The sequence below is a fragment of the Camelus dromedarius genome, chromosome 9 (assembly GCF_036321535.1).
Source record: "Camelus dromedarius isolate mCamDro1 chromosome 9, mCamDro1.pat, whole genome shotgun sequence".
Taxonomy (NCBI): domain Eukaryota; kingdom Metazoa; phylum Chordata; class Mammalia; order Artiodactyla; family Camelidae; genus Camelus; species Camelus dromedarius.
The window spans coordinates 73996531-74016977 of NC_087444.1; the positions used below are offsets into that span (position 1 = coordinate 73996531).

General features: G+C 43.0%; 1 protein-coding gene and 1 pseudogene across 6 annotated transcripts in view; one reads left to right on the forward strand and one right to left on the reverse strand.

The window, feature by feature from the left end:
* The window catches only part of TRPM4 (transient receptor potential cation channel subfamily M member 4), a 37155-nt gene that overhangs the window by 15463 nt on the left and 1245 nt on the right, over positions 1–20447 (forward strand). For 3 of the 6 annotated variants that reach the window (XM_064489510.1, XM_064489513.1, XM_064489514.1), the window contains 9 exons: positions 4088–4217; positions 4393–4538; positions 5714–5826; positions 6192–6269; positions 9439–9870; positions 14362–14494; positions 14671–14845; positions 15081–15258; positions 20027–20220. In XM_064489510.1, the coding sequence (XP_064345580.1) occupies positions 4088–4217; positions 4393–4538; positions 5714–5826; positions 6192–6269; positions 9439–9870; positions 14362–14494; positions 14671–14845; positions 15081–15258; positions 20027–20220 (1579 nt within the window). Of the gene's footprint in view, positions 1–4087; positions 4218–4392; positions 4539–5713; positions 5827–6191; positions 6270–9438; positions 9871–14361; positions 14495–14670; positions 14846–15080; positions 15259–20026; positions 20280–20447 lie in introns of all 6 variants that reach the window. The other 3 variants (XM_064489512.1, XR_010382393.1, XM_064489511.1) reach the window with 3 other exon arrangements.
* On the reverse strand, positions 18836–19520 carry LOC105100220 (histone H3.3A-like; annotated as a pseudogene).

Below are 20447 nucleotides of genomic sequence, written 5' to 3' on the forward strand. Positions count from 1 at the left end.
TGAGTTGTTATCTGAGGCTGGGGGAGTCATTTCATCATAATTACACTTGCAGTTTAGATGCATCTTGTTACAATGCAGAAGGGAACAAAACTGAATACCTGTTTTCAGTTCTTTGGGATACCAACTTAGGAATGGAATTGCTGGGTAATATGGGAACTCTGCATATAAGTTTTTGAGGCTGTTTTCTATAGTGACCGCACCATTTTACATTCTCACCAGCAGTGTATGGGGGTTCCATTTTCTCCATATCCTCAGCATCGCTTGTTATTTTCTGTTTTTGTATCTTTGTTGTGCTAAAATACAAATAACATGAAATTTACCATTTTAATCATTTTTAAAGTATACAGTTCACTGGTATCAGCTACACTCACACTGTTGTGTAACCATCCCCATCATCCAGGTCCAGAACTCTGTCTTCATCCCAAACTGAAACTCTGCACCCTTTTTCAATAAAATTTTCAATCTTTTTTTTTTTCTTTTTTCGGAGGGGAGTTAATTTGGGTTTATTTATTTATACGGAGGCACTGGGGATTGAACCCAGGACCTCGTGCATGCTAAGCATGTGCTCTACCACTGAGTTATACCCTCCCCCTTGTAAATAAGAACTCCCCATTCCCTCCAGCCCCTGGCAACCACTATTCTACTTTCTGCCTCCATGAATTTGACTATGCTAGGCACTTCATCTAAGTGGGATCATGTAATATTTGTACTTTGATATCTGGCTTATCTCACTTAGTATAATGTTTTCAAGGTTCTTCAGTATTGTACCATGTGTTAAAATATCCTTCCTTTTTAAGATTGAATAATAATATCCCATCGTATGGATGTACTACATTTTCTTTATCCATTCATCTGTTGATTGACACGTGGGTTGTTTTGGCCTTTTGGCTATTGTGAATAATACTGCTATGGTTGGTGTACGAATATCTCTGTGAGTCCCTGCTTTCAGTTGTTTTGAGTACATACCTAGGAATGGAACTGCTGGATCATGTAATTCTAGGTTTAATTTTTTTGAGGAACTGCCATATTGTTTTGCACATTTTACTTTCACCAGCAATGCACAAGTGTTCCAGTTTCTCCACATCTTCACCAACACTTGTTCTTTTCTTTTCCTTCTTTTTCTTTTTTGATAATTGCTATCCTAATGGGGGTGAAGTGGTATCTCACTGTGTTTGGATTTGCATTTTCTTAATGATTAGTGATGTCGAGCATCTTTTCATCTGTTTATCAGCTATCTATATATCTTTGGAGAAATGTCTATTCAAGTCCTTTATCTACTTTTAAGTTGGCTTGTTGGTCTTTTTTGTTGATGAATTTTAAATTCCTTATATGTCCTGGATATTAATCCCTTGTTAGATATATTATTTGCAAATATATTCTCCTTTTCTGTGGATTGTATTTTCCCTTTGTTGATAGTGTCCTTTGATGTACAAAAGTTTAAAATTTTGATGATGTCCAGTTTGTCTTTCTTTTTTTCCTTTGTTTTCTTGTGCTTTTGGTGTCATATCTAAGTAACCATTGCCAAATCCAAGGTCATGATGTTTTATCCCTATGTTTTCTTCTGAGAGTTTCGTAGTTTTATAACTATTATATATAATTATTTAATCCTACATGTTAATCTTATTGAGATTCCTTATGTATGATGAGTCACTTCTGTCTTGCTGATTTCAAGATTCTTTCTTTGATTTGGGCTTCCAATGATCTGATTATAATATTTCTTAGTGTGGATCTTTTTAAATTTATCCTACTTGGAATTCTTCATCTTCTTGGATGTATAGATTCATGTGTTTTATCAAATTTGGGAAGTTTTAGTCTATTATATCTTGAAATATGTTTTCTGTCCCTTTCTGTCCTCTGCTTTTGGGACTCCCATTATGCATGTATTGTACGATTGATGCTGTCCCACAGTGTGTTAGGATCTGTTTATTTTTCTTTATTATTTTTTCTTTCTGCACCTCAAACTGGATAATCGCAATTGACCTATCTTCAAATTTACAAATTCTTTCTTCTGCCCCCTCAAAGCTGCTGTTAAGCCCTATTTATTTATTTAATTGAAGTTTAGTTGATTTACAATGTTGTGTCAGTCTCTGATGTACAGCAGTGATTCAGTTATATATATATTATATATAATATAAATATTCTTTTCTTCCTGTTCTTTTTCATTATAGGTTATTACAAGATATTGAATGTAGTTCTGTGTGCTATACATTAGGACCTTGTTTATTTTATATACAGTAGCTTGTCTCTGCTAATCCCAAACTCCTAATTTATCCCTCCCCTGTTAAGCCCTTTAAGTGAATTTTTTCATTTCAATTATTGCACTTTTCCGCTCCAAAATTTCTATTTGATTCCTTTTTATAATTTATTTTTCTTTATTTCTATTCTTCATTGGCTGAGACATCATTCTCCTGGCTTCCTTTAGTTTTTTGTTCATGATTTCTTATAGCTTTTTGACTATATTTAAGACAGTTGATTTAAAGTGAGTCCAGTGGCTGAGCTTCCTAATTTCTTTTTTCCTGTGAATGGATTATACCTTCTTGTTTCTTTGCATGCTTCATAATATTTTTTGCTGAAAATTGGACAATTTGAATATTATAATATGGCAACTCTGGAAATCAGCTTAACTCTTCCCTTCAGGGTTCGTTGTTGCTGCTTGTTGTGGGGTGTTGTTGTTTGTTTAGTGACTTTTCTAAACTACTTTTGTGAAGTCTGTATTACTTGTCATGTATGGCCACGGAAGTCCCTGTTCTGCTAGCTTAGTGGTCAGCTAGTGACTTGACAGAGATTTCCTTAAATGCCCAGGGCAGGGGGAGGTGTGGAATAAAACTCTCCCACTTTGCAGAATGGCTCTTTGTCGCAGCTGTCTTTCAACACTTAGGCAGGCTGTTTTCAATTCTGCTCTAGCCTTCAATTCCTGCTTTTGCTGAGCCTCAAGTTCAGACAGAGGTGAAAGTTTAGGGTTTTCTTTAGTCTTCTCTGAACACGCATCCAGTCTTTGTCATGTGTGTAGCCTTCTAGATTCCCTGGTACACATAGAAGCTTTTTCAATCCCATATTCCCCCAAATATTTTCTTCCCCAGCTACTTCCCTCCCAAGCCGCTCAGGGTATCTATTGCGTACCTTTACTGGTATTCTTTGCCTTGATTAGCTGAGGCTAATACATTTGACTTTAAATGCTTTCAAACATTACCTGGGAAGCCACTTCTGCTCTGGAAAAGCTCCAGGAAAAGTGAAACAAAAGCAAGTCCTTGAGCTGTCCCTTCAGGGAGCCACCAGCTAGGTTTACACACAACCACAATTATTTAAGGGTAAGATCTGGATTGTTCCCTCTGATACCAACAACCTGCAGCAGGAATATAGGCTGTTGCCTTCGAGGCAACCACTTAGCTGGGGAATTGGCAATGGTAAGCAGGTTAGTTAAAATGTCACAGTGCTCTTTTACCGAAATATAGCATTTTCTTTCATCATTAAGCATTCTCCTGTTTGTTTTAAATTTTATGTTAGATTCCAGACTTCTGGAAAAGTTGATTCTGTCAGTGTTTGCCAGCTTATTTGTTGCTTTTGTGGAGGGATGGAGTTTTGAAGTTCTCTACTCTGCCATTTTAGGTGGCATCTCCAGCTGCTTCTTGGCCTGCCTATAGCCTCTGATGTCATTTATCTCTTTTATTTTATTTTATTTTATTTTATTTTATTTTATTTTATTTTATTTTATTTAGGGGGGTAGGTAATTAGGTTTACTTATTAATTTGTTTATTTGAAGGAGGTACTGGAGATTGAACCCAGGACCTCATGCATGCTAAGCATGCACTCTGCCATTTAATCTATACCCTTCCCACTCTGATATCATTTTAAATCTAGCCCAGCTCCTGGTCTCTGAACCACCTGACTTCTGACATTTCCAGTTTCTTCCAGATTCCTGTACTAGCCTTACTTCATCCTTGGCCTTTGAGGACCTTGGTTAATTTCTGACCTCTGGCTCTGTCCCTTCCCTTAATCACAAGCTTTCCCTCCACCTTCTTCACCCCTCCATGAATCTCACTCCAAACTCTGACCCTGTCTGTGACCCCATCTCTCTCTGTCTCTCCAGGGTTCCAATTCCGTGGCCTCAGCTCTTGGGGCCTGTTTGTTGCTCCGAGTGCTGGCGCGCCTGGAGACTGAGGCTGAGGAGGTAGCACGGAGGAAGGATCTGGCTGCCAAGTTTGAGGGGCTGGGTGTTGGTGCGTGGGGCATGGGTGCCTAGGGCGGGGCAAGGGAGCTACCATAAAGGGGGTTGTAAATCTCCCCATTCCTCTTCTCATAACCCTGCCCCCTCCCCTTCAGTCCCCTCATCTTTTCCCTCACACTGTCTTCCCGCTCCTTTCCCTCCCTCTTATATAAATCTCCCACACCCAGACCTCTTTGGACAGTGCTACCGCAGCAGTGAGGACCGGGCCGCTCGCCTGCTCCTTCGACGCTGCCCGCTCTGGGGCGATTCCACCTGCCTCCAGCTTGCCACGCAGGCTGATGCCCGTGCCTTCTTTGCCCAGGACGGAGTACAGGTGAGCATCTGAGACACCAAAATCCCAAATGGTTCTCAGCTGGACTCCGGGAAGTATGGATGCTAAGCCCTTGCCATGATGGGCGGTCCATGGTCTTGACCAGCCCCTCCCCCAGAGACCACTCCTCCTCCAGAAATTCTCAGCCCTCTCCTAGAGATGTTGCTTTTCCCATAAAAGCCCCACCCCCTACCACAGGAAAGCCAACCTTCCCACAGCAAAGCTCACCCTCCTAAGAAGTTCTATTCCAGATGTGGGGGGAGATATAGCTCCATGGTAGAGCGCATGCATGGAATGCATGAAGTCCTGATTCAATCCCCATTATCTCCATTAAATAAATAAATGAATAAATAAAGTTAATTACCTCCTCCCTAAAAGAAAACTGGAGGGAAAAAAAAAGGATACAGATGTAGGAATTCCTGGGAACTTTAGTAGGAGTCCTACCTCTTACACAGGAAGTCCTTTCTGCTTCTTTAAGAGGTCCCCATTTCCAGAGTTCAACAATTAGAATGATGTCACTGGACAATTACCCAGTGTTTTGGATATAGACAAGCTCTAGGAAATCCTACCCTTCCTATAGGAAATCCTTTCCTTTGGGAAGCCCTGCTTACCCACAGTCTTTCCCATCCTTCAAGCCTTGACATTTTGAAAACTCTCTGTCTCCTTAATCTGAACCTGACAGGGGCTCAGAGAGTCCCACCCTCAGTACAAGTTTGCCCACTGAGCAGGAAGTCTCATCTTCACTTGGAATGATTTGTCTGGCCCTTCAAATAATTACCCAGAGTCCTTTGCTTCGAATGGTGGTTAAACTTACGGATTCCAGCTTTTGCCCCTTCCATGACCTCTTTGTGCCTCATCTGTGAAAAGGGAGAAAATGCTAGTACCTGTCCTCCTGGGGGGTGCGGTGAGGGTTAACTGAAGTAATCTACGTAAAGTTGTAAAGTGCTTAGCCCAGGATCTGGTATATTGTGTTAACAAATGTTGGCTGTTAAACTCTACTAACTAAAACCTGGGACAGGTGGCATTTGCCTTTGACCACTTTTCCCTCACCCCTGATAGTTATGGTCCCCACAGTGAGCACTGCTCTGTGCTCAGGAGCTGTGACCTGATCCTTGCCTGGGGTCTCTGGGAGGGGCTGTGGGGAGGTTCAGGCTCCTAATCTTCCCCGCACCCCACAGTCTCTGCTGACACAGAAGTGGTGGGGGGAGATGGACAGCACCACCCCCATTTGGGCCCTGGTTCTCGCCTTCTTTTGCCCCCCACTCATCTACACCAACCTCATCACCTTCAGGTCAGTCCCCCGGGGTTAGATTGGCGGGAGGGAGGGTGATCAGTTTCTCCTTCCTGCTCAGTTCTGACCCCCTTTCTGCTTGGTCTGTCTAATGGTTCCCTTCTTTGTTCATTCTCTTCCCCTCCCCTCACTGGGGGTGTGTTTTGGGAGGTGAGCTTTTGGGGGGCTCTCTGCAGTGTCTCTCGGGGCAATTCCTCTGCTCTCTGGCCACAGCTTTGCTGGGAGGTCCCTTTGGGGTGACTCCGGGTGGGGGCTCTCCTTTCCTTCCCTGCCATGTCTCTGGGTGACTAAGTTTGGGTCTCTCTGGAGAATTCCTCTCCCACCCTCACTTCCTGTTTCTCACTGTGTACATGCCTCCCTGCCAGGAAGTCAGATGAGGAGCCCACGCAGAAGGACCTGGCATTTGACATGGATAAAGGCATCAACGGGGAAGGGCCTGTCGAGTGAGTGGAGCACCAGGTGCTGGGGGCAATGCCGGAGGGGAGAAGTGGGGCTTCAGGAGATGGTGGTTTCATGAAGCCACTGGAATACTGAGGAAGTCTCGCAAATGCCAAGCTCAAGGCTTAGTTCAGGGATTGGGGTTCATCACTGGAAATCATATTTCCTGCTACGTGTACTTCCACCTTGACAGAGCAAGTGGGACTGGGTGAATCTGGTTCATTTAGGGATCCTTTGCCTATTTTTTTTTCTTACTCCAGGGTCTTTGCGCGTAATCTCTGTGCTGTGGTACCCTTGGAGGTATCTTCAAAATCAGCCCTAAGCAAGTGAAATAGAATATTTATCAATCTGATAATTCTGCAGAGTGGAGGCGCTGAGGGATTTAGCTCTGAGTCAGGCAGACCTAGTTTCAAATCCTGACTTTAACTTTGGAAGTGGCTTCACCCCTGAGCCTCAGCTTTCTTTTCTGCAAAGAGAAGGTTGTGCCTGTGGTAGTCAGATTAGGTAGGGTAACACTGCAATAACAAGCATCCGAAACTCTCAGTGACTGGCAACAACAAGGATTTAGTCTCACTCATGCTCCATTTCTGGGTTGTCTGTGGCTCTGTTCCATGTGGTCTTCACTTTGGGATAAGCAAGCACCTCCCAGCTGAGATGTTGCTGGTCTCACGGTAGATGGAAAAGAGACAGTACCAACCAGGTACTGGCGCTTGAAGCCTCCATGTGGAAGTGACACATGTCACTTTTGCCCACATTTCATTGGCAAAAGCAAGTCACGCAGTAATCCCTTAGCTCCTAATTCTCCCACTAGGAGGGAACCAAAATATTTGGTCCACAGCAATACAATGTACCACAATGCCTGATGGAGGGGTTGGAAGGATTCAAGGAGCTAATATATATAAAATATGGATATCATAGTGCCCAGCACAAAGCAAGTGCTCAATTAATGGGGACTATAATTACTTCTGCTATTATTAATATACTTATTTATTTTGTTGAATGGTGTGTGTGTGTGTGTAGGTATAAGGGTCTAAATCTATGGTAACAGGGAAACAGAAGAAGAGGCCCACATTTATAGCCATCTTTGCACCTTCCATCTCTACTTTAGCCACATAAATAGGACAAGGGAAGAACCTCGGCCCCAATATTGTGGAAGGAAAAATGTCCTGGTAAATGTTAGAAGCATAATCAGACTGCCAGAAGTCTGTAAACCCACTGCATACTTCGTGAAACAATTCAAATTTAAATATATGCATATACATATATTTCTGAGACCTTGCACAAAGGATACAAAATATTTGTCAAGATAAGAGGAGAAAACTAAGGAAAAAAAATTTGAACAGCTGAAAAAAATTAGACACAAGGCCCCAGTGTCAGGGTCAATAATGGTGTCCTTGCCTGGTGAGTTCCCAACTTGTGCACCATATGACACTGATGACAATAGCTGATGTCATAGAACACTTACAGCAGGCAGCCAGTGTGCTAAATCCTTTTGAAAATCAGCTCATTTAATTCTCTCAACAACCCTATGCCATAGGGTCTGTAATTATCCCCATTTTACTGCTGAAATAACAGAGGCATTAATTCACCCACCTCAGATCATGTGGTTGGTCAGTGGTAGAGCTGGGATTTGAACCCAGATCGTCCTGTTCCTGAATCTGTGCACTAAAGCCACTGTGGAGTGCCACCTCTATGGAGAGCTTTATAAAAGGACAGATTCCTGGGAGCTCCCCACTGCAGGGAGGCCCCTGAAATCTGTGTGTGGCCTGGCCGGGGGTGATTCGGGATGGCGGATGTTAGGCCAGAGTCTGACTCACCATACATTTTTGTTATCAGGATCCCACAGAGGGTGCAATGCAAAATACCCGGTCTGTTTCCTCCTGTTATTAGGGACTTGTTTTCTCTGTATCTCTCTTTCTTTAGCTTTTCTGTTCTTTCTGCTTATTTTCTGTAGAACAACTTTAATGAGATAAAATTCACATACCATTCAGTTCACCCATTTAAGGTGTTCAATGCTCAATGGGTTTTTAGTAAGTTCAGCGTTTTGAAATCATCATCAAAATTAATTTTAAAACATTTTCATCACTGCAACAAGAAACCATGTACCCATGAACGGTCATTCCCCACTCCTCCTACCCCAGGCAACCACTAATTTACTTCCTGTCCCTACCGATTTTGCCTATTCTGGACATTTCGTATAAGTGGAGTCGTACACTATGTGGTCTTCTATGACTGGCTTTGTTAACTTAGCATCATGTTTTCAAGATTTATCCACTTTGTAGCATTTATCAGTGTTTCTTTCATTTTTATTGCTGATTATATTCCATTGTCTGGATAGACCACATTTTGTCGATCTGTTTATTAGTTGATGGACTTTGGGTTTGTTTCCACTTTTGAGTTTTCTTTCTGCTTGGTTTATAAAGAGAAGATGCCTCTCCAAGCCAGTTTGCTTTTCCTGTTAGCTTTCAGAATGTATTATTTTTAGTGTTATTCATTTTGCCGTTTCTGATTTGAGGTCAGAGTTAAGAGTCAGGATGAAATTGGGACAGAGGAGCAGAACTCAGGTGAGAAGGGTCAGAGATATGAGTGGACCAGGAAAGTTGGAATTCAGAAGCCAAATATGGCTGTACAGTCGGAAATCAGATATAGGGAAGGGTTATCTGAGAAATCTGGATAATCTGGTATCAGGATTTGTAGGTCAGAAGTTAATTTTCAGGGATAGTGTTGTCGAACCTGGGAAACCAAGGCCATGAAAGTGAGGGGGTCATAGGGCATATTTGAGGGTCAGAGGTCAGATAGATGGTCCAAAGTCAGACATAGAGACTCAGAGGTTGTGAAGGGGAAAGAAGAGGGACTTGGAGACAAAAGTTGGATTAGAGTCAGAGGTCAGCCCTGGGGCCAGAAGGGTGGAGGAAGTCAGAGGTGGAAGGTCAGCAGTCTTGATGGTAGGAGATGTCAGAGGTCAGAAGTTAGATACAGAAGTCAAAAGTCAAGGAGATGGTAGACATCAGGCTCCATTCTGGGTCGAGCAGGGTCGGAAGTCATGAAGGTGGGGAATGCTTTGAAAGGAGGAGAAGGAGGATGTGAAAGGTTAGAGGTTATGGTCATGGTGAAGGTCAGGTGCAGAGGTCGGGTTGAACCCTCCTCCCTTCTCTCTCTCTCTTTCCCCCACAGGCCAGCAGACCCCCCTGAGAAGATGCCCTTAGGGATGCTGAGGCCGCCACGCCACAGGGGCTGCTGTGGGGGGTGCCCCCCGCGCCTGCGCCGCTGGCCCCAGTTCTGGGGGGCGCCAGTGACAGCCTTCATGGGCAACGTGGTCACCTACCTCCTCTTCCTGCTGCTCTTCGCCCACGTGCTGCTCATTGACTTCAAGCCCGAGCTGCCCGGCACCCCGGAGCTGCTGCTCTACTTCTGGGCCTTCACCCTGCTCTGCGAGGAGTTCCGCCAGGGCCTGGGGGGCGGCCTGGGCAGCCTAGCTGGGGGGGGCCCCGGGGCCGACTCCCACCAGGCCTCCCTGAGCCGCCGGCTGCACCTCTACCTCTCCGACACCTGGAACCAGTGCGACCTGGTGGCCCTCACCTGCTTCCTCCTGGGCGTGGGCTGCCGGTGAGTGCCCGGTGACCTTCCACCCCGGCCCAGGCGACCTCTGACCCTTCTCTCCTGGGGCAGGATGGGGGTGGGGGCATAGGGGGTGTGTCTCAACTCTTGGCTCCCCCGCTTCTTAAAACTGAAGTATAGTTGATGTACAATATTATCTAAGTTAGAGGTGTACGGTACCGTGATTCACAATTTAAAAATAACTGTGCTTATTCTTAAACAACAAACAAAAACCCCTTCTTGATTGCAGGCACTGCATAAAGATGGTCTAGAAGCAGTTTGCTCACACATGGCTTTGGGGGTGACAGGTTAAAGTGAGAACCCCCACTGCTATTTATTTTAGACCTGAATGTTACCAGATATTTCTCTGGCCCCCAACTTGGCCCGGCGGCTGCACCCTCATCTGGCTCCCAGGCACCAGGCCACACAGTGGGCCCCACCCTCCCCTCCTGCCTCCTCTTCCACCACAGCCTGAGGTCCCAGGCCCTGTCCTCCTGCCCCCAGCCTCTCTCTGTCCCATCCTTGCCTCCACCTCCAAGCCTGCCTCTCCCACCCGGACCTCAACCCCAGCCTCCTGGACTCCACTCTCTTCTCTCCAGCCCCTCCCCGACAGGGCCCACAAAGGTCTTTGGTACACCCAGAGCTGGCCTGTCCTTCTCCGCTTCTTGGGGCTCCGCTGGGCCTCTGGACAGAGCCCAGCCCCTGGACCTGGTCTGGGTCTGCCCTTCTCTGCAGGGCTGTCTCCCAGTTTCTTTCTCTTTTCTTCGTCTACACTGCGTCTTCTCTGAGACCTACCTGCAATTCCTTCATCACAAGGACAGTGACTTTGACCTTGAGCCTAGGTATTTTGAATCTGTTTAGTTATAAAATTGTAAACTCAGAATTTTACTAGTACTGACAAATTCTTACCAAGGAAATATTTTCCAGTTACTTTAAACTTCCTTGTTCGGTTGTATATTGCAGGGCAGTGACACTAGCTTCAGTTTTTTTCATTTTCAGTTTCTGAAATTATTTCAACTTGGTTAGTTATTATTCGGGTTAAGTTTTTACAACAAATAGTTGATTCATTGTTCGTGTTTTTGTCCATATCAAATTTTGCCAAAATCTGGTGTTTGTGAATTTTACTCTGTGGTTTTTATTTCTTTCACGTCCAGTTTTCCTGGGTCAAATTTTGCAGAGTTAAATTTCATTAGGGAGGCCTGAATGTTCTGTCAACTTTTTCCTCCATAAAAACCTTGACTGTTTCTACTTATTTCTTAGCTAATTTATAAAAAACAAATTGGGAGGAATTACCCTCAAATATTTTCTGTTGCCTAGTTTGGACTATATTATAATATCCATTTCTTCCATAGTTTCTAGATCATACTGTGTGGTACCCAGAGAGAGGGCAAAGGGCAAGTCAAAATGTCCTTGGGGATAAATTGTGTTGTCTTTGGGTCTTGGCACATGCTGTTCCCCCTTCCTAAAACACTTTTCTCTTCTCTCCTTGGCCAAGCCAACTCCCACACATCTTTTAGGCCTCAGCTTTGCTGTCTCTGCCTCTGGAAGCCTTCCCTTCTCCTTCCCACACTCTGGGTCCCTCCTTTGTTTTCCCATAACATCCTGAGAGCCCCCCAAATAGTGCTCTGACCATGGTTCATGCTGTCTTTCTCCTCACACAAGATTATAAACTTCTCAAGCCACATTTATCTTGTTTCCCAGCAACTTAATACATCTTTGAATATAGTCTAGTCCCAAAGACATGCATAAGTGTGTCCTTATTGAATGAGATTATATTCAAATGAAGAAGAGCATAGAACAGAAATGGATTATTTCCCTCAGCCATTTCAACCTTCCTCCTTTTCTCAGCAGTTACCTCCATCAACAGTTTGGTGCACATCCTGCCTGTTCTTTTTCTGTGCATTTACAAAGATAGATACACATACTTTTGTACACAGATAATATTATATTTTATGTATTCTTGTGCACCCTCTTCTTTTTCTCTGTAATATGTCCTGACGTTCCTTCCATGTCAGTATTTGCAAATATACCTTATTCTTTAAAAATGCTACATCAGATTCCTGAAGAAGGGGTTTCAGTCATTGTTGACTGAAGATCAGACAAGACAGACTAACCCTTGCCAGACTTAATGAATGAATGAATTCTTTTCATAAGGCAATGGGACAAAATTTCTGAACTTCAAGGGATAGGAATCAGGCCAAAAGCTTCTCTACAAAGTCTTTTTCATTTCCTACTTAAGATAACATGAGCTTATAATCAAATATTAGCTGCCTTGGGTTCAGTACTCTGATGATGAAGGGTTTTTTTTCCTTCTTCTTTTTTTAAAAAATAAAGTCCTAGCTGTTAGGATGCCGCTCCTTTGAGGAGAGCAGACAAAGAGCTTTGTGGACATAACCTATTGTAACTATTTACAGGGGACAAAAGGACCTGACACCTCTTCCTATAATCTGGATGGGTGACAGCAAAGACTAGCTGGTCTTTTCTCAGCTGACACACTGAGATGCATGCCTCCTCTATGCTGTGTTTAGAAAACAGTACAAAGTAATTCAACCTGAATAATTTATTCAAACAGCAAGATAAGAATGTTTTGCAGAACACTGTGCTTCCTTCTCTTGTATTTTGTAAAAAGTATCTTTTGTGAGGAAAGGGCTCAGGCCATGTCTACCATGATTTAGGAATACCCATGATACTTCAGACATATTGCCAAGCTCACTGTTTTCTAGGTGGGGGAAGAATTTTTACATGGGAAAAAAAAATCCAAAGATCTCGGGTTATAAGGGAGAAACTGCCAGTGTCTCCAGAGTTGAATGGATGAATCATTTTATTTCGCCGATCCCTTCTGGGTGTTCATTTCAATTGCTTCTATTACTTTATTATTCCAAAGTAATAAAAATTTACATCCAACTTGTACACTTTGTAGGTCAAGGGGTGTATGTAATCTTGATGTGGATCGATTTCCTTCTAATATAGCTTCTGGTTACACACCCACCATCAGGGTAAGACAGTGCCCCCTTGAGGACATGCTTGACAATACCTGATATTTTCCATCTTGAACATTTTTGCAGTGCTCAATTGAAACTTTAAAATTTTTTTTGCCAATCTGATGGGTAAAATTGACCTCTCCTTGTTTTAATTCATGCATCCCTGACTACTAGTTGGGTAAGTTGGGCATCTTTCATATCTAATAGCCACATGTACTCTGTCAAATGTCTTTTCATATCCTTTGCCCCAGTTTTTACATTTATTGTGTTCATTGATCTCTTGCATGTATATGTTTTGGTAGGTACTCTCCTTACACTCTGGGTCCTAATCCTTGGTGGTTTTGTTCTAAACATCATCTCAAAGTTTGTAGCTTATCTTTTCACTTTTGTACGTTATCTTAAACATTCTTTTAACTTTTCATTTTGAAAAAACCTGAGACTTATTTTTTAAATGTTGCAAAAACAGCACAAAGAATTTCTGAACACCTTTCATCCATGTCCCCCAAATGTTAATCTCTTACATGATCAAAACCCAGGCATTTTATTTAAATTTCATCCGTTGTCCACCGATGCCCTTTTACTATATCAGGAACCGGTCCAGGATTCCATGTTGCCTTTGGTTGTCACATCTAATTGTTTTTAATGTGGTACAGTTTTTCAGCCTTTCTTTGATCTTAAACACAGCTTTTATTATCTTAACTGTTTTATACAGTCCAGACCAATTATTTTGTAGAATTTGCCTCTATTGAGGTTTGTCTGGTGTTCCCTCATGATCAAATTCAGGCTATGAATTTTTGGCAGAAAATTTGACTGTTCTCCATCCATTATATTTATGTTATCCTATAATTCATGAAAGTTTTATATTTCAAAGTAGTCAAATTATGCAGTCTTTTTATTGTGATTTTTGTGTCTTGTTTATAAGACTTTTTGTCTTATATGACATTTATCATATCTCAAGCTCATAAAGAAATTCTATATTTTCTTCCTAAGATTTTAATGCTTTGCCTTTTACTCTAGGTTTTTAATCCATTCAGTTTAAGTACATGATGATGTAAAATAGGGATATCATTTTAACTTTCCCCTTAGGGATTGCTGATGTTACTGGTCATTTGACCTTCCTCTGTGAATTGTGTGTTATTCTTCATCCTCTTTCCTGTTAGGTCTTTTGTCTTCTGCTTATGGGTTTGCTGGAATTCTCTATATTTTGCCTTTTATAGTTGGACAGATATTCCCGCAGTTTCCCCCCAACCTGATTCTTACAGGGACCTCCCGGCTTTTTGCTAAGGCCATCATTCATGCAGCCATTATTTAGCGGGTGGGGTGCCCTGCGCGGCCCCGCTGGGCACTGTCATGGTGCCAGAATTCAAATAAATCGCGGGTGAATCGGGGGTCCCAGTTCTGGCCCTGGGGAGGCCACATGCTCACAGTCAAGAACTGGTTTTGGGAAGAGTTGGGGTTTTCTTTGGCACCCTGTGGCCCTTTAGTGACCCCTGCTGCGTGTTGTCTCCCCACACCCCAGGCTGTCCCCAGGCCTGTATGACCTTGGCCGCACTGTCCTCTGCCTCGACTTCATGATCTTCACGCTGAGGCTGCTGCATCTCTTCACAGTCAACAAACAGCTGGGGCCCAAGATCGTCATCGTGAACAAGATGGTGAGGGTGGGATGGGGCTGGTGTGGGCGTGGCCAGAGAGGAAAGGGGGCGGGGCCAGGGAAGTGTTGGGAACTTGCAGGTGCACAGTCAGGGTGGAGGCGGGGCTTCAGAGGCAAGCGCGGGGCCAGAGTAAGGGAGGGCGGAGCCAGGCTTGGTCTCATCTTCCTCTTCTGCAGATGAAGGATGTGTTCTTCTTCCTCTTCTTCCTCTGCGTGTGGCTCGTTGCCTACGGGGTGGCTACGGAGGGGCTCCTCAGGCCCCGTGACCGTAGCCTCCCGGGCATCCTGCGCCGCGTCTTCTATCGGCCCTACCTGCAGATCTTTGGGCAGATCCCCCAGGAGGACATGGACGGTAAACAGGGATGAGAGAGCCTGAATGCCCCCCTGAGAGGGATTAGTGCGCCCCTTCCCCCGTCTCTGGGTCTCCGACCCCTCCTCTGTCTCTTTGGGTCCCTGCCCTCCTCCTTCTGGGATTCCGTCTCCCTCTGGCTGGGTCTCTTTCCCACACCCCTCTGCATTTCTGTCTTCCTTCCTTCGAGAGACAGAGACGTCTCTCGGGCCACATCTCTGAGTGTCTCCCTCCACAGTGGCCCTCATGGATCACGGCAACTGTTCGTCGGAGCAGGGCTTATGGGGGCTCCCCCCAGGGCGCCAGGCAGGCACCTGCGTCTCGCTTTATGCTAACTGGCTGGTGGTGCTTCTCCTTGTCATCTTCCTGCTTGTGGCCAACATCCTGCTGCTCAATTTGCTCATTGCAATGTTCAGGTGAGTCCCCACTGTCCTCTGGTCTGACCTTCCCCACATGACCCTTCACCCTGACATGACCCTTGACCCCAGCTTGACCCTTGATTCCAGTCTAAGCAATTCTATTTTTAGCCCTTGAACTCTGATTTAAATTTAGGCTGGTTTGTCCCCAAACTCAGCCAGAGTCTGCTGTGGACCTGGACTTTGGACTCTGATCCTCTCTCTGAGCCCAGGCTGAAGATTAATTTTTTTTTAAAGTGTGGCAAATATATATATATAACATAAAAACTACCATTTTTGCCGTTTTAAGTGTACAGTTCCGAGGCACTAACTGCATTTATGCTATATAGCCATCACCACTATTTCCAAAACATTTTCATCACACCAAACAGAAAGTATGTACTCATTGGAAGCAATAACTCCCCATTTTCCCCTTCTGCCCAGAGTCCCTGGTAACCTCTAAGCTGCTTTCTGTCTCTGTGAATCTGCCTATTGTAGATGACTCATACAGGTGAAATCATACAATATTTGTCCTTTTGTGTCTAGCTTATTTTACTTAGCATAATGTTTTCATTATTCCTTTTTATGGCTGAATTATACTCCATATTCCAGATATTGTATTGATATAAGACATTCTGTTGATCCATTCATCTGTTGATGGAAACTTGGGTTGTTTCCATCTTTTGGCTATTGTGAATAATGCCGCAGTGAACGTTGGTGTTCACGAAGCTGTTGGAGTCTCAGTTTTTATTTCTTTGGGGTATATTTCTAGAATAGAATGCTGGATCCTATGGTAATTCTATGTTTAGCTTTGTAAGGAAGCACCATACTGTTTTCTCCAGCAGCTGCACCATTTTACAGTTCTATTCGCAGTATATGAGGGTTCCAATTTCTCCACATCCTTGCTAACAGTTGTTACATTTCTTATTAAAAGGTTAGTGGGCATGCACTGGTTATTTCATTGTAGATTTGACGTGCATTTTCCTAAGGACTAATGATGTTGAGCATCTTTCCATGTGCTTATCGTCCATTTGTACATTTTTGGAGAAATGTCTATTCAAATCCTTTGTCCATTTAGAAAACTGGGTGGTTTGTCTTTTGTTGTTGAATAGTAGCGGTTCTTTATATATTCTGGATATTAAAGTCCTATCACATATATAATTTGCAAATATTTTCTCCCATTCTGTTGGTTGTCTTTCCCTTTTCTTGATAATATCCTTTGATGCACAAAAGTTTTAAATTTTGATGAAGTTCAATTTATCTACTTTTTTCTTCTGTTGCTTGTACTTTTGGTGTCATTTCTAGGGATCTATTGCCAAACTCAAGGTCATGAAGATTTACTCCTATGTTTTATGACTTTAGCTCTTATATTCAGGTCATTGGTTCATTGACTTAATTTTTATATATTGGTGTGTGGCAGGGGTCCAACTTCATTCTTCTTGCATGTGGAAATCCAGTTGTTTCAGGCCTATTTCTTGAAGAGACTGTTTTTCCCCCCAGTGAATGGACTTGGAATCCTTGTTAAACATCACTTGGCCATTGTATTGTCTCACAGTTTAGAAGTCCCAAATCAAGGTATGGACAGAATTGGTTCCTTCTGCGGACTATGAGGGAGAATTTGTTCCACGCTTATCTCTTAGCTTCTGGTGGATTGCTGGCAATCTTTGGCTGATAGACGCATCTTTGTAATCTCTGCCTTCATTTTCACATGATGTTCTCTCTGTGTGCATATCTGTGTCAGAATGTCCCATTTTTATCAAGACATCAGTATAGTGGGTTAGGGATCAACCCTAATGACCTAATTTCAACTTGATTACCTTTGTAAAGACCCTATTTCCAAAGAAAGTCACATTCTAAGGTACTAGGGGTCAGGATTTTAACACACACACACATATATATATTTTGGCGAGGGGCACAGTTCAAGCCATAACACTTGTAGATGTATGGATTTTTTTTTTTTTTTTTGGCTTCTAAATTTTATTCCATTGGTCAATCTGTCTTTATGCCAGTACTATACTGTTTTGATTTTGTAGCAAATTTTGAAATTGGGAAATGTGCGTCTTCCAACTTTGTCCTTTTTCAAGACTGTTTTGGCTCTCCAGGTCATCTTGAAATTCCATATGAATCTGAGATTTGGATTTCCCATTTCTGTGAAAAAGGCTGTTGGAATTTTGATAGGAATTGCATTGAATCTATAGATCACTTTAAGTAGTATTGACATTTTAACAATATTAAGTCTTTGTGCTCATAAACATAGGGTGTCTTTCCATTAATTTAGATGTTCTTTTAAATGTCTTTCAGCATTGTTTTGGTTAAATTTATTCCTAGGTGCTTTATTCCCTTAAGTTTTATTATAAGTGGAATTGTTTTCTTAATTGCCTTTTTGGACTATTCATTGCAGGTGTTATAGAAACACAGTTGATTTTTGTTTGTTGAGCTCATACCCTGCAGCTTTGCTGAATTCATTTATTAGCTTCATTAGCTTTCTTGTGATTCTCCGGGATTTTCTATTTATAGGATGATATCTTCTGTGAATAGAGAGAGTTTTACTTTTTCCTTTCCAATTTGGATGCCTTTTAGTTCTTCTTGTTTAACTGCACTGGCTAGAACTTCCAGTGCAATGAATAGAAGTGGTGAAAGTCGGCATTCTTGTTTTGTTCTTGATCTTTGGGGACAGCTTTCAGTCTTTTTACATTATGATGTTAGCTGTGGGTTTTTCATGAGTACCTTTTATCATGTTGAAGAAGTTTCCTTCTGTTTCTACTTTTCTGAGCTTTTTTAATCATGTAAGGGTGCTGGAGTTTGTCAACTGTCATTTCTATGTCTTTGTGTCAATTGGGATGATCATGTGTTGTTTTTCCTTTGTCCTATTAATGTGGTTTCTTACATTGACTGATTTTTGTATGTTGAAACACCCTTGCATTCCTTGGGTATATCCCACTTAGTCATGATGTATAATCCTTTTAATATGCTGTTGAATTAGGTTTGCTAGTATTTTGTTGAGGATTTTTGCATGTATAGTCATAAAGGATATTGGTCTAATTTTCTTCTCTTGTGATATCTTTATCTGGCTTTGATATCATCATGGTAATGCTGGCCTCACAGAATGAGCCAGGAAGTGTTCTCTTCAGTTTTTTTAAAGAATTTGAGAAGGATTGGTGTTAATTATTTTTTAAATGTTTGGTAGAATTTACCAGTCAAGCCATCTGATCCTACGCCTTTTTTGCTGGTGGGACATTTTTGATTAGTGATTCAATCTCTTTACTTGTTATAGGTCTTTTGATATTGTCTATTTTTTCTTGAGGCAGTTTAGTTAATTTTTGGGTTCTAATAATTTGTCCATTTCATCTACATTATCTAATTTGTTGGCATACAGTTTTTGATAGCATTTTCTTATAATCCTTTTAATTTCTATTAGGTTGATAGTAATGTCCCCATTTTCATTTCTTTTACTTTCAATGATCCCATTTTATTTATGTATTTATTTTGGGGGAGGTCATTAGGCCTATTTATTTATTACTAGGAGGGTTTTTGGGTTTTTTTTTTTTTTTAGGATTTATTACTATTTTTTTCCAGAAAAATTTAACAGGCTTATTTATAACTGATATAAAGTTGAACTGCTGAAACCTGTTCACTGAAACATTTTGACTCGCATTAATGCTTTATGTCCCCGCATTTATATTAAAAATTCACATACAAATGAAAATGGAAAAACTGCCAATACCTGATTTCTGTCCCCTATTTTTCCACTTGCAATCATATACTTAGGTACATTTTGACCCCATGGGAAAAAAGTATCTAACGTTCAGAACTACCAATAACAGGAAGAGGAGTTGTTTTTTTTTTTTTAAAGGATGAAATGTTTCCCATCATAGTGGATTCTTAAGCACGTTCTCCACGTATGCCGCGTGCTAGCTGGATGTCTTTTGGCATAATTGTTACACGTTTGGCATGGATAGCGCACAGGTTGGTGTCTTCAAAAAGGCCAACCAGATAGGCCTCACTTGCCTCCTGCAAAGCACCAACAGCTGCACTCTGTAAGCGCAGATCCGTTTTGAAATCCTTTCCCGCACCAGACGCTGGAAGAGAAGTTTGCAAATCAGTTCAGTGGACTTCTGATAACGTCCAATTTCACGGAGTGCCACAGTACCAGGCCTGTAAAGATGAGGTTTCTTCACCCCTCCAGTAGAGGGCGCACTCTCGTGAGCGGCTTTTGTAGCCAGTTGCTTCCTCAGTGCTTTACCACCCGTTGATTTGCGGGCGGTCCGCTTTGTACGAACCATGGTATAGAGACCTCCTTACTCACCCCTCTTCTCCTTTGGCTGGAGCTTGGCAAGCTAGAGGTGGTTCGGGCGCTCTGGCGTTGGAGAGCGACGGCGGCGCGGTGGCGGCTGCTGCGAACACCGTTTTTGTTTTTTGTTTTTTTTAATGGAGGTACTCGGGAGTGAACCCAGGACCTCATGCATACTAAGTATGCACTCTACCACTTGAGCTATACCCTCCCCACCTCCAATTTTCCTTTCTGATTCATGTCCAGACTGACTTTTGAACCTGACTACAACGTCTACCTAATTCATTTCAGCTTTCCCAACTTTACCTCTGACGTCTGACCCTGGGCCCTCCTAACCCAACTACTAATTGCATCCTGTGGTAATCTCTGACTTTATTGATCCTGGTATCTGCTTGCTGACTTGGACTTCCAACAGATATTGCCTGATAGCTAACCTTGATCCTCTCTGTCCCAATGGTTTTTGACCTCCAGTAACTCTTGATCTCCGGGTCTTCACAGCCATACCTTCGGCAAAGTACAAGGCAACAGCGACCTCTACTGGAAGGCGCAGCGCTACAGCCTCATCCGGGAATTTCACTCTCGGCCCGCACTGGCCCCGCCCCTTATTGTCATCTCGCACGTGCACTCCCTCATCCGTCGATTGCGCAGGCGCCGGGCCCGCTTGCCACCTTCCCCAGTCTTCGAGCATTTTCGTGAGAGTTGGGCTTGACCCTAAAGAGAGAAACACAATGGGCGGGTCCTGGAGAGAAAGGCGAGCACGTAGCGGCTGGAGGAGGACGCCCACGAGCACTAGTGGGCAGGGCTTAGTCTGCCGGGGGCTGGGCGTGGGATGTTAGTGGGAGGCCTAGACTGGCGCGGGGTGGGGTGGGGGGTGGCCTGGGAGATCACAAAAGAGCAGTTTTGCGTGAGAAAGCTGGGT